The sequence below is a fragment of the Opisthocomus hoazin genome, chromosome 20, assembly GCF_030867145.1.
Source record: "Opisthocomus hoazin isolate bOpiHoa1 chromosome 20, bOpiHoa1.hap1, whole genome shotgun sequence".
NCBI lineage: Eukaryota > Metazoa > Chordata > Aves > Opisthocomiformes > Opisthocomidae > Opisthocomus > Opisthocomus hoazin.
The window spans coordinates 10,124,901-10,136,062 of record NC_134433.1 but is presented as its reverse complement, the minus strand read 5'-3'; the positions used below and the strand labels follow the sequence as shown (position 1 = coordinate 10,136,062).

Here is an 11,162-nt window from a genome sequence, read left to right as displayed (position 1 = left end):
TCCTTGCAACGCTTTGGGCGTGCACAGCCGGGAAAAGAAGCGAGCTGTTGAGACGGAGTTAAAGAAAACATCCAAAATCTGGGTCCTAAATGAAAAATAAACCAGAAATAACAGGTTTGCCGGGGGTTCTGACTCTTAAAAAGCCAAATATTGACATGGGAGAATGGCTTTCTAAGAACAGGGGTCATGGTCTTGGGAGCCACTTCTACGGGACGAGCGACGTTGCTTCGGAAAAGAGGATTAACAAGGAATGAACCCAAAACGGCAGCAAAAGCAGCGTTGATTGTTTCATCTGATCGTTTTTTAGCGGTCGTGTTTCTTGTTTCAGATCTAGCTACATTCTTGCAAGAGCTGGGAAGTTAACAGTTGCACACTTTATGTCTAAGTGACAGCCTACGGGTGTCGGCCGGGGAAACAGCGAGCGCTGTGAGGTTTTACCCTATTGTTTGTGTTGCTTTTTTTTTAAAGGCAGCGAAGAGCATTCTCTGATTTCAGCTGAGCGGATTGAGCAGATGTGCAAACAAGTTGGTCCGTTTCTTTCCCCCCTGGGCGTAGCAGTGGGTGGCAGATCCCACTGCCAGAGCCTAAAATAAGTTTCTGCCAAACAAGCAGTGACTAGAATGATTAATTTAAAAAAAAGGGGTTGAGCTCTCTCTCTGTCTTTCGGTTTCTCCTTGGAAAACTTCACCTCCTTCAGCCACGAGGTCTTCTCCCACACCGTGAGCCTTCCTGTACCTGTGACAGCCTGGAACTGCCCACAAAGAAGGGATCCTGCCGCCAGGATTAGGACAGATCCCAAACAATGCATGGAGCCTCTCAGTGCTTTTACATTCCTCAGAGACAGGCGGTTTTTCTCACAAACGGGGAACGGCAATTGATTGAGACAGAGCGACAAGCTCACGTTGCCTGTCTGACTGCTGACAGATCTGTGCTCTGCTCTCCCGTTGCTTTCACACAGAAACTTTGAAGCTGGGGTGAGGAAAAGGTGTTGGACTCTCAACCCTCTGCTCATCCCCTTGGCTGGAAGAGATCTCAGCTGCTCCAACTCTTTCCCCGCTTTACAAAGTCAGAGAGAGTGGGGGAAGCTGTGTCTTTTCTGATCCTTCCTGTGTAGATGAGACCTCATGGGTCTCTCATTATATGTGAGCCAGCAGCCAGTGCCTGGGGTGTTGTCTGGAGGAGGAGCTGGTGGCGGGGGAGCATTTCTGCCACGCAGCTGTTCATGGCGAGCGGATGCAGGTCCAAGAACCAGTGCCATGGGAGCCACATCCTCCGCTCACTGCTGGGGGCCTCCCACCAGCCTTGAGCAAAGCCTCTAGTTCTCTCAGCTTCTCAATTCTTTCCTCCATGTCCCTCTCCTCATGCAGGGGCTTCTCAGGGGAGAGGAACTCCCCACGCCGGAGCACTCCTCCTGATGCCGTGAAAAGCCGGAGTTGCAGACTCAATAGGCAGATTATTAAACAGGGGATTCTTTATTGCAGTGCCGGGCACACGGGGGATCTCTCCTCCAAACGTGCGTGCCAATCACCCTGTCATTTCAGGTTAAATACAATCACAATATACATATTAATTATATTTCTGAGAGATGCTTAGCATATTCATAACTTTTCCAATAACTAATTAGCATATGTTAATGTCTTTCACGCATGTCTGTTAGCATCCTCGGGTGGTCTTTGGGGGTCTCAAGATGAAGGCTTATACTCCTCATCACAGTGTCCGCTGATTGACCTTTGTTTCTGTGCAGACTCAGTTCTAAGATCAGTTTACCGTGTCCTTCCAGGCTGTTTTGTTCTGGTCTCATTGCCCTCTTGGTGCCTATTTATCTCTGTAGCTTGGTGCATCTGCCCTCCCAAGGCTGATCTGTCCAAATAACATTATTTAGGGGTCTCTCTATCTTAGAGCTTTCCTATCCCCCCCCCAAAACAGCGAGTCAAGTTTGTCTAAGTAGCATTATTTAGGAGCCTCTCTATCTTAGAGCTTCCTGTCTTCTCAAAACAGCAAGGAAGGATCTACTTTGATTTAATTAGAATAACTTCTAGTAAGTGGAAATTTTACATTTACGGGTATCACTCCTTCTGCGCCTTCCCCTTCCTCAGGCAGTGGTGTTCAGCTGGGGTGTGCACAGCTCTGCAGACAAACAGCAGGGCTGACGCCTCGCAGGAGGTTTAGCCCGCTCCATAACGCCCTGCCATGGAGGAGGCCTGTCTTCGGCGACCCCTCCAACGGAGAGGAACTCTGCTGCCAGCGCTCCTCTCCATCTCCACCCGCCGCACCTGAAGGAAACGCTGGGTCCTTCCAAGCAGCCTAAGGCCGCGCCATGGTGGCTGGGGGCGGCCGGGCCTTCCCGCCGCGGCGGGGCCTGCCGAGCCCGGAGGAGGCTGCGCACGGCGGGAGGGCCGGCAGTCACTCGGCCCGGGGCGGGCTTCCAGCGGGAGCTCACACCTCCCCCGGGGATGTTTTTTCCTTCTGGCAAGGGAAAAAGAAAAAAAAAAAAATTTAAAAGAGCAGAAAAAAAGATGGGGGGAACGCCCCGCCTCCCGCCCGTCTCCATGGTAACGGGGGCGCCGCAGCGCTTCGCGTTGCCACGGCAACGCTGCAGGCCTTCCGGCGACGGCCGGAAGCGGAGCGGCGCGCGGCAGCATGGCGGCCGGGGGGGCCCTCCCGCCGGTTGCCACCACCCTGACGCTGCTGCTGTCGCTCGGCGTCTCCGCGCCCGGGCTGCTGCGGGGAGCGACCGGTGCCCGCTCCGCCGCCTCGCTGCACCCCGCCGCCCTGCGCTCGGGGGAAGGTGAGCGGGGCCGGGGCGGAGCGGCCGCTGCTCCTCGGCTCCCGCCTCCCGACCCCCCCCCCCCCCCCCCCCCCCCCCCCCCCGAGGGCCTTCTCCGACACCCCCCCCCCTCCACCCCTGAGCCTTTGCTTCCCTCCCCTCCGGGCCTTCCCCTGCCCTGAGCCCCTTGCTCCCCCCTCCTCAGCCCCTCGTTTCTGAGCACTTCCTCAAAGTCCCTCAGCGAGCCCGCAGCCCTTCTCCGCGGCCCGGCTGGCCGGGCCTTCCCCGCGCTGCGCCCCTTCCTGCCCCCTCTCTGGGCACCGCCCTGGCCTGCACCCGGCCTACGGGGCAGCCGTCTCGGCCCCCGTGTCAGGCTGCTCCCCTCCATCCCCCCCTCTGGCCCGGGTATGCTGCCAGGAGCTTGGGAGTTTGATTTCCTCAGTCCCTGTGGTATTCCCAGAATGGTTTTTATCACGCTCTTTAATTCTAGTGTTCCTGCTCACCCCCATGGAGTGGTTTGTGTCAGCAGTCCAGTGCTCTGAGCTGGGGGGTGAATTCTGCCACGTCCCCCCACTTCTCGAGGCGGGCGGTCAGGGTGTACCGGGCCAAGCTCGTTGCCTGTATTTTTCCTGCTGTGGGGCTGAGGTTGACAGGAGAGGTGTGGAGACCTGTTTGGCTCAGTCCTCACTGAGTGCCCAGGAGAGCGGCTAACCAGAGGGCCTGGGAGTGCTTCTGAGGTCTGATAACCTCTAGGCGTTCTTTTGTGAGAAAAATCAGCCTTCTAGCAGTTTAAGAGGTGTTTGTATTTTAGGCAAAATCATATTTACCATAACAGTGATTTTTATGTCTCTTGCCCTTGCTTTTTAATGAGACTGAAATTTACTACAGACACTGTTGCTTTCTTCCAGGCAGCTTCCCAGGAAGCAGCAAGAGCCAGTCCATATGGCTGCGATACCAAAGATAGCGCTTGTTTTAGCTCTATTTGGTTATTTACGCCTGGTTTTAAAGGCCTCGAGTTCCTTCTCTTCTACACCAGGGTAGAAATGAAAGCGATTAATTAATCCTGTAGGCTCATCCTCGCTCTGCTCAAGCACGTCATTGTACTGGATTAAACAAATTCCTTGCTGCATTTGCCTTTCTAATGTGCTGGGGTGCTCAGTTCACAGGTTAATTACCTACATCTTTGTCTACGAAGACCTAATATCCTTGACCTGTGGTGCCATTATCATCTGGTATTTTGCCAGCAGCTTTGAGAAGAACGTTGGCACTGTGAAGCACTGCTTCCTCACCCTCTCATTCGCCGTCCTCTCCGCCCTCTTGTACCTCTTACTCGAGCCTGTTGTCTTGAGGGTGTCGGAGGTGGAAGAGGCCAAAGGATTCATGCCAGTAGCTTTTGCTATGTTGGGTGTGTCCACCACCCGCTCACGGATGAAGAGGACTCTGGTTTTGGGGGTTAGAGTTCCAGCAGTGCTGGTGCCATGGTTCATGCTCTGTGTAGCATGGTTTATCCCTCACTCTTCTCTCTTGAGTAACCTGTGTGGGCTCCTAGCTGGGGAAGCCTGTATCCTTCCCGAGTGCGAAGCCCTGAACAAGGGTGGGATCGCTGGTTCATGAGGGGGGAGGTCGTGCTGCTCTGCCGTAAGCTCTCACTGGCTTTGCCGATCCTCGTCACACCCAGTTCTGCATTTGTTTTTCACCTCGCACTTCTACTTCCCCTGTGGCTTCAGTGCACATGGGGAACACGTAGCTGAGAAGGGCGAGGGTCTGTGAAGGTGGTGCGGGGTAGAACCGGGAGAATTCTCCGGGGAAGGTGGTTTGTGGCCGGCAGGGGATTTTGTGTGGCTGTGTTCGAAATGAGTGCGTTTTGCCTGCAGTCCTCCTTAACCTGCTGCTGACCTCAGATGGGCTCGGCTACTGTTTCTGCTTGGATTTTCCGGAGTCGGTGGGCTCTAAGCTGGACCAAGTGTTCCCTTTCAGTCTGCTGAAGAGGATACCAGGGCTGAAGTATATCCCAGGGTCCTTAGCAGAGAGAAGAGCCTTTGACAGCAGCAAGTAAGTACAGGAGTTCCTGTGAAAGTTCTTATGACGTAGGGGAATTTGGAGGCCTAAGTTACATCACCTTTAAAAGCTGTATTGTGCTTGTCATGTTCGTTTCCTGGATGTTGAGGGGAACATACCGACCCATTGATGTTGCACTAGTGACATTACTGTGACTAAGACGTTATCACACATTAACTCAAGCAGGTCTTGCAGTGAAAGCTAAATTGAGGTGAAAGACCTCTCATTTGCTGCAAGGGCAGTGTCTACACATGCGAAGATATTGCAGCTCGGCTGACATGAAAGCTAAGTCATGTAGTTCTGCCCTAATATTAGGACTTCTGGCATTTGTTCCTGGCTGCATTGCTACCTGGGGCGTGATCTTTATCTTTCTTTGCCCCACCTTTCCTCCCAGGAATGCTGTGAAGTCACGTCCAAAATCTATGTAGGAGCGAAGCATCGCAATTTAAAGAGGTTGCTTACGAAGTTGAGCGTAGACCTCTCAATGTCTGTTTTCAGTGTCAAGGCAAGATTGCTTTACTAAAAAGAAGCCTTGGGGCCTGTGGCTGACATTCAGGAATGGTTTCAATTTTGTGTCCATTACAAGCCATGAGAATTTACTGTATTCTAAAAAGCTTGGAAATCTAGGTAAATTTTTTCCCCTGTTCTAAGATGTCATTTCAGTTTCCCAGAGGAAGGATGGTTTTCTATGACGGGTTAAATTCTATGTATTGTTTAAGCCACTAGCTCACTGTAAAATGTCCTCTGAAGTGGAAGCATTCCCAGCAGGAATTCCTGCGGCAGGAGCGTACCCCGGATCCATCAGGGCACTCAAACGTGTGAGTGCTTGCAGGAGAGGCCAGGCAGATCCAGCAGCATTTGTGTTTTTACTCTCTCTTCTATGCAAGTGCAGCTTTTGGGAGGAGGGACCATCTCACTGCGTGCTGAGCCTGTGTCAGCATCAGTCTAATGCTTCTGCTAATAACTGTTGTGCTCAGCGTCTCAGCTCTGTGTCTGAACCTGCTTTCTTTAGGTGAGATGACGTAAATAGACTGTTCTGGCTCAAAGGTATTTATAAAAACATTTGACGATCAAGCAGGGCGTGGGAAGGTGTTTCTAGGATGTTTCCATTTCTGCAGCTAAATTTGCATGTCTGTGTCTTAGACACAAGTTCTACATGTGCTTCTGGGGCTGAATTTTTGCTATTTTGATTCTTATTCCCAGGTAAGAGCTCTTGATGGTTTGGGGTTTGTTTTTTTTCAAAATTTTCTGAGGACTTCAGGCATCAGCTTGCCACCAGATAGGAGACATTTCTAGGACATCCAGGCTTTAACGTCATGTTTGTGTCCACAAATACAAAAAAAACCAAAACCCAAAATCAAACCCACACCTCAAATTAAAAAAAAAAAAAAATCCAAGCCCGAACACCCCATCATGAGCCAGTCTCTTATTCTTGCTGGGAATCTGGCAGACATGGTCTTCATGAATATCATCTTGATTCTCATCACTCATCTTCGTGTTGTGCGTGGGCTGAGCAGTACTCCTGAAGTCCCAGAGGCTTTGGCTTCTAGGCAGATTGCCTCTCTCTTCATACGTTTTGGCAGGATGAGTCATGCCTTCTGTTGGCAAAGGCTGTTTCTAGACCTTGCTTCTGAATGATTAATTTTACTTGTAACTCTCCTTTTCGCTCTGTACCCTGGGCTCTTACTTGCACCAAAGGCCTTTACGGCTTCTTGATAAATAACACTTGGCAGCTGTGACTTCTCCTGATTAATAACTTAGCAGATGTGTTGTTCGGTGGAAGGCAGGGAGGATGCATACAGAAATCTTAAAGCACATTGCAGTTTGGCTTGTGTATTCTTTGCACAAAGAGACTCGGGGCCAAGAACTATGCTCATTCAGTGGGTGTGGAATTGGTGTGAGTTGGGACTGGGAACATCTGTCCTGGGAGGTCAGTAAACCTGTTTTTACTCAAGTGCTGCTTGTAAGAAGAGCTGCGTTTGTTGTAGTGAATCTCTCTGATGGATTGCAGTGACCTTTCTGAGCACTGGTCAGGACAAAATCTGCCCCCAGGGCACTTCACGGCTAATTAGGCAATGCCAGTTCTGAACACAGTGTAACCTTCTGTTTTCTTCCTGCCCAGGACTAACCCTGCACCAGGCACCTACCCGACCCAAAGCTACTACTGCTCTTCGCCTCCGGCTCTTCCTGCTTTCCAGATGCAACACCCCAGTGCTCAGTGCCAAGGGTTTCAACACAGCTGTGCTCTGGGATGTGGCCATGCTCAGGGACACGAGGGATCTCAGCACGGCCATGCTGCAGGACACAGCCTCCCTTCTTCCCCCTGCCAAGCCAGAGGTGCCTTCGGAGAGTTTCACGTGCAGGCCCATGCTGGAGCCTCGTCTGGACAGTGCTGCCAGCTCGGCAAGCTCTCCCCCCTGCAGCGCGTGTGCCCGACTGACCCACAGACATCTGTAGGTGTGGGGCCCCTGGCTGGGGTTCAGCCAGCACCAGGGTATCCAGAAGCCACAGTGGCTCCTGTTTCAGCTGAATTTTCCAGAGTCCAGGTGTACTGATCCTCCAGAAAGCAGCAGGACTCTCATACTGTGACAGGACCATTGCGTGATGCTCACACAGCAGTGCATTGCTGGCATCTTTGCTGTATCTGGGGTGAGTAGTGGAATGGGTTGGTAGCTCCAGTGTAGGACATTCCCCTGCTGCCTGGCACAGGCTATTTTAATTATATTTCCTTTATATATATATATTTTTTTTTTACTTTTTGATATTGCTGGGGGATGGGGACTGTATCACCTCTGTGCACTTTTCATCCTTTCGGAGTCTTTTTTCGTTGCTCTGTTTAGCAGCTGCCTTTTCCGCACTGCCACTAGAGTTCCCATGCATCAGCTCCCCATCCTCAGGCTGGGAACCGAACTGTCAAAACATTGGACTAATCTGAGGTTTAACCTGGCTGCAGCAATAACAACATGTCCCATCTACACTGAGGCTCTTATCTGTAAACAAGATAGGATGTTGTCATGTAGCTAGGACCCAAAAGAGGTTGAAATCATGGAAGCCTTCGTTTATAACTCAATGTATGAGTGGAGGAGGACAGATGTCTGTTCTACTAGTGACTTGTCTGCCAAGAGTGTTCCTTGAAGCGGGCTTGTTAAACCAGGGCTGGAGCAAGAGGGCAGAATACAGAACACCCTCTTGTGCCCCTCAAAACACAGCTCTAAAATGCTGAAGGTCCTTTTTAGCTGCAGTCTGTGCATGTGTCGACATGTTGCCTTCAGTTTCTGATAGCACTGCACTAGCTCAGCCTGTGTTGCCAGCGTTTGTCGATGAGGCAACCTCGGATGCATGCAAAGAAATGGAAGACTCTTCAATAAGGGATTTTGGGTGTTTGTGGAGAAAATGTATAGAAATCCAAGGAGCTGGTGCCTGTGGCAGTAACGAAGGAGTCTGGTCGAGTTGGTGGGACTGGAGTTTTATTTCCAGCTGTGTAGCTGCTTTACTGTGGCATGCCCAGGAGGAATCTGCTGTCTCTGTGTCTGTAAATCAGCCAGGATCTCAGCTACTACGCTTGACTAGTAGGGACCACGAAGATGATCAGAGGGCTGGAGCACCTCTCCTACAAGGACAGGCTGAGGGAGTTGGGGCTGTGCAGCCTGGAGAAGAGAAGGCTCCGGGGTGACCTTGTAGCAGCCTTCCAGTACCTGAAGGGGCCGACAGGAAGGATGGAGAGGGACTTTTCACAAGGGTGTGTAGTGATAGGACAAGGGGGAACAGCTGTAAACTAAAAGAGGGCAGATTTAGATTAGATATTAGGAAGAAATTCTTCACCATGAGGGTGGTGAGGCCCTGGCCCAGGTTGCCCAGAGAAGCTGTGGATGTCCCCTCCCTGGCAGTGCTCAAGGCCAGATTGGATGGAGCTCTGAGCAACCTGGGCTGGTGGAAGATGTCCCTGCTCATGGCAGGGGGGTTGGAACCAGACGATCTTTAAGGTCCCTTCCAACCCTTATGATTCTATGACTCTTTGCTTAGACTTTTGTTGTTCTCCGAAAAAAAGGACATGCTACATGAAGCACAAAGTGCCATTACTGCTCTTGGAGATGTTCCTGCAGTGCCTAACCTGTCCTGCAGAGACCACGACAGCCTCGGGGTCCTGCCATGCTGTCGGTCAGCTGGAGTTATAGGCAGCACTGGCAGCTGCCTGCTCCAAAGCACGTGTGTGCCTCTTTCTTTTTTCTCCTCTTCAGCATCTGAAGAAGCCCAGTGTTGCCGTACGGCCGCTTACTTCCCCAGCAGCCCTTCTGGGATGACTGCCGCAGTGATGCGTGGCCTCGCGGGGGTTTGCTTTGGGGGGAGACCAAAGCAAGCGCTGAGGACCTAGACCTCAGATGCACATCAGTGAGGAGCTCTGCTCACAAAGGTGGGCGCCCGTGGGCAGGAGCTTTCTGCAGGAGGATGCAGCAGTTTGGGAACCAGCCTGGAGTTGGTGGCCAGCTCCATCTCACCCCTGGGTGTTTCACTCCTCTGTGGGATCACAAATGGACTTGGCTTCATGGTCCTGTTTTTCCTGCTGACAGCAATTGCATTGTTACGTGTTTAGAGTGGAGCAAGAACAGGAAAAGGTTCTTGTTTGGAATTTAAAAGTGTGTTTTTAATACCAGGAAAGAAATGCTTGAGATAACATTGAAATGTTGATACTCCACTCTCATTAGTGCACTGATTTTCCTCATTGTGAGATCCTTGTCTGTAGGCCTAGGAATTTTATTACTGTTTTTTCCAGAAATGTGCAGAAGGGTGGTGAGGACTGGTAGCAATCGCAAATGTTGTATACATCCAAACTGTAAGCTGGAAACACAATCTGAAAGACCAACTGCTACGTCTGTGGGTTTGCTTTCGAGCGGGGAGCCGGAGCGTGCCCCTCCAGGCAGTGGGCTGGGTGCGGTGGGTGCTGCAGGGCAGGCTGCGGGGTCCTGGCTGCGTGTCAGACTGGTGATGAAGGATGCTTGCTGGGGATGAGCTGTACTGCACAGTGGAAAACGCTTGTGGGCCTGGAAACTGGTTAGTTTTCCTTTCTGACTCTTATCAGTTGATCTGGTCAGAGATTGACTCTCCCTGCAGAGCTGTCAAAGGGATGGCACGCTTCCAGGGAGCAGTTTCGTGACTTTACAGCGGCAGAGGAAGCCCTGGCATGCAAGAGTCACCGTAGCATCACTGCTGGCAGCGAGAACGGCCCCGAGCCTGGCTGGTGTGGGGAACAGAGAGCAAACCTCCTTCCAGGAGGTAAGGTGGGCTCCTGGGCCCCGGGGTGGGGGGACAGGCCCGTGAGCGGGGGAGCAGGTCCCAGCCACTAACCTTTCCGTGCTGGGACAAGGCAACTGCCGCAGCCTTCCAGGTGAGCCCTGGGGATGGGGCATGATGGCAGGACGGGCACAAAAATACAGTTTGGGTTTTTTTTCCTTCTGCTCCCTGCACTTTTGTGAGCTTCTTGGTGACCTTGGCAGATCTGATCTCTCCAGCTTCCACCGTGTCCCCAGGGCTGTTCCGAGTCCAGCTGCACGGCTGCCACGGCGCCTGCCTGTTGCTTGCGATGTGTTGTACCTGTGTTCAGTGGCCTTCAGACGGATGTTTGCAAAGATTTATTTTTTTCCTAGTGCAGTCTGTTCCCTGCCTTTCCTGAGGGCAGCCGTTTCACAGTGAAATGCTGTTGTATAAATCAGTCGAGCACCTGCTGCTTCTCCAGCAGTGGAGTCCAAGCAAGTCCCAGGTCCCCAGGGCTGCTGGCAGACTCAGAACTCCTTGCCCAGGGAAGGGAAATTGCTGGGAGAGCGGGAGGGGGACGAGATGAGACATCTGCAAACGTGTCTGAGAGCTGAAAGGAGGAATTAAATTTGTAAGCAAGGGAGGTAAAAATCATCAGCTTGTTTGGCTTTGGTGTTTGCATAAGTAAGCTCACAGCAACGTTACTGATGGCGTGTTGCAATACCAGGACATTTCCTTGGAGGGGAGACAGAGAATTAAAGTTCCTAAAGCAGAGGGGAGGAAGGGAGAAAGAAAAAGAAAAAAAAAAAAAAAAGAAAAAAGATAAAAAAAAAATCGATAAACCCCCAGTTCAGCCTGCAATGGCTGCCCCTGGGGAACGTGCTATCCCTGAAGGTTTGTTGTTTTGTGCTGCTGGTACATTCCCAGTAGAACTGGTACTTCTTTCAATGTCAGGATTGCATCTGCCCCGGAAGCAGGGTGCATAGCGAGGCCAGAGAGCCCTGTGGGTTGCCCCGTGTCCTCAGGGGCTCACTGCAGAGGGGCAGGAGTCTGGGCACAAGTGCGGGGAGCTGAGCCTGCCGTTCCC

General features: G+C 51.8%; 1 protein-coding gene across 1 annotated transcript; it reads left to right on the top strand.

Moving 5' to 3' along the window:
- The first annotated feature begins 2,549 nt into the window (after positions 1–2,549).
- On the top strand, positions 2,550–10,713 carry RHBDD2 (rhomboid domain containing 2). Its single transcript, XM_075440390.1, is given in 5 exon segments — positions 2,550–2,558; positions 2,560–2,788; positions 3,927–4,328; positions 4,669–4,819; positions 6,948–10,713. Coding segments are annotated over 5 exon segments (1,224 nt in total). The 3' UTR covers positions 7,381–10,713.
- The last annotated feature ends 449 nt before the right edge of the window (positions 10,714–11,162 follow it).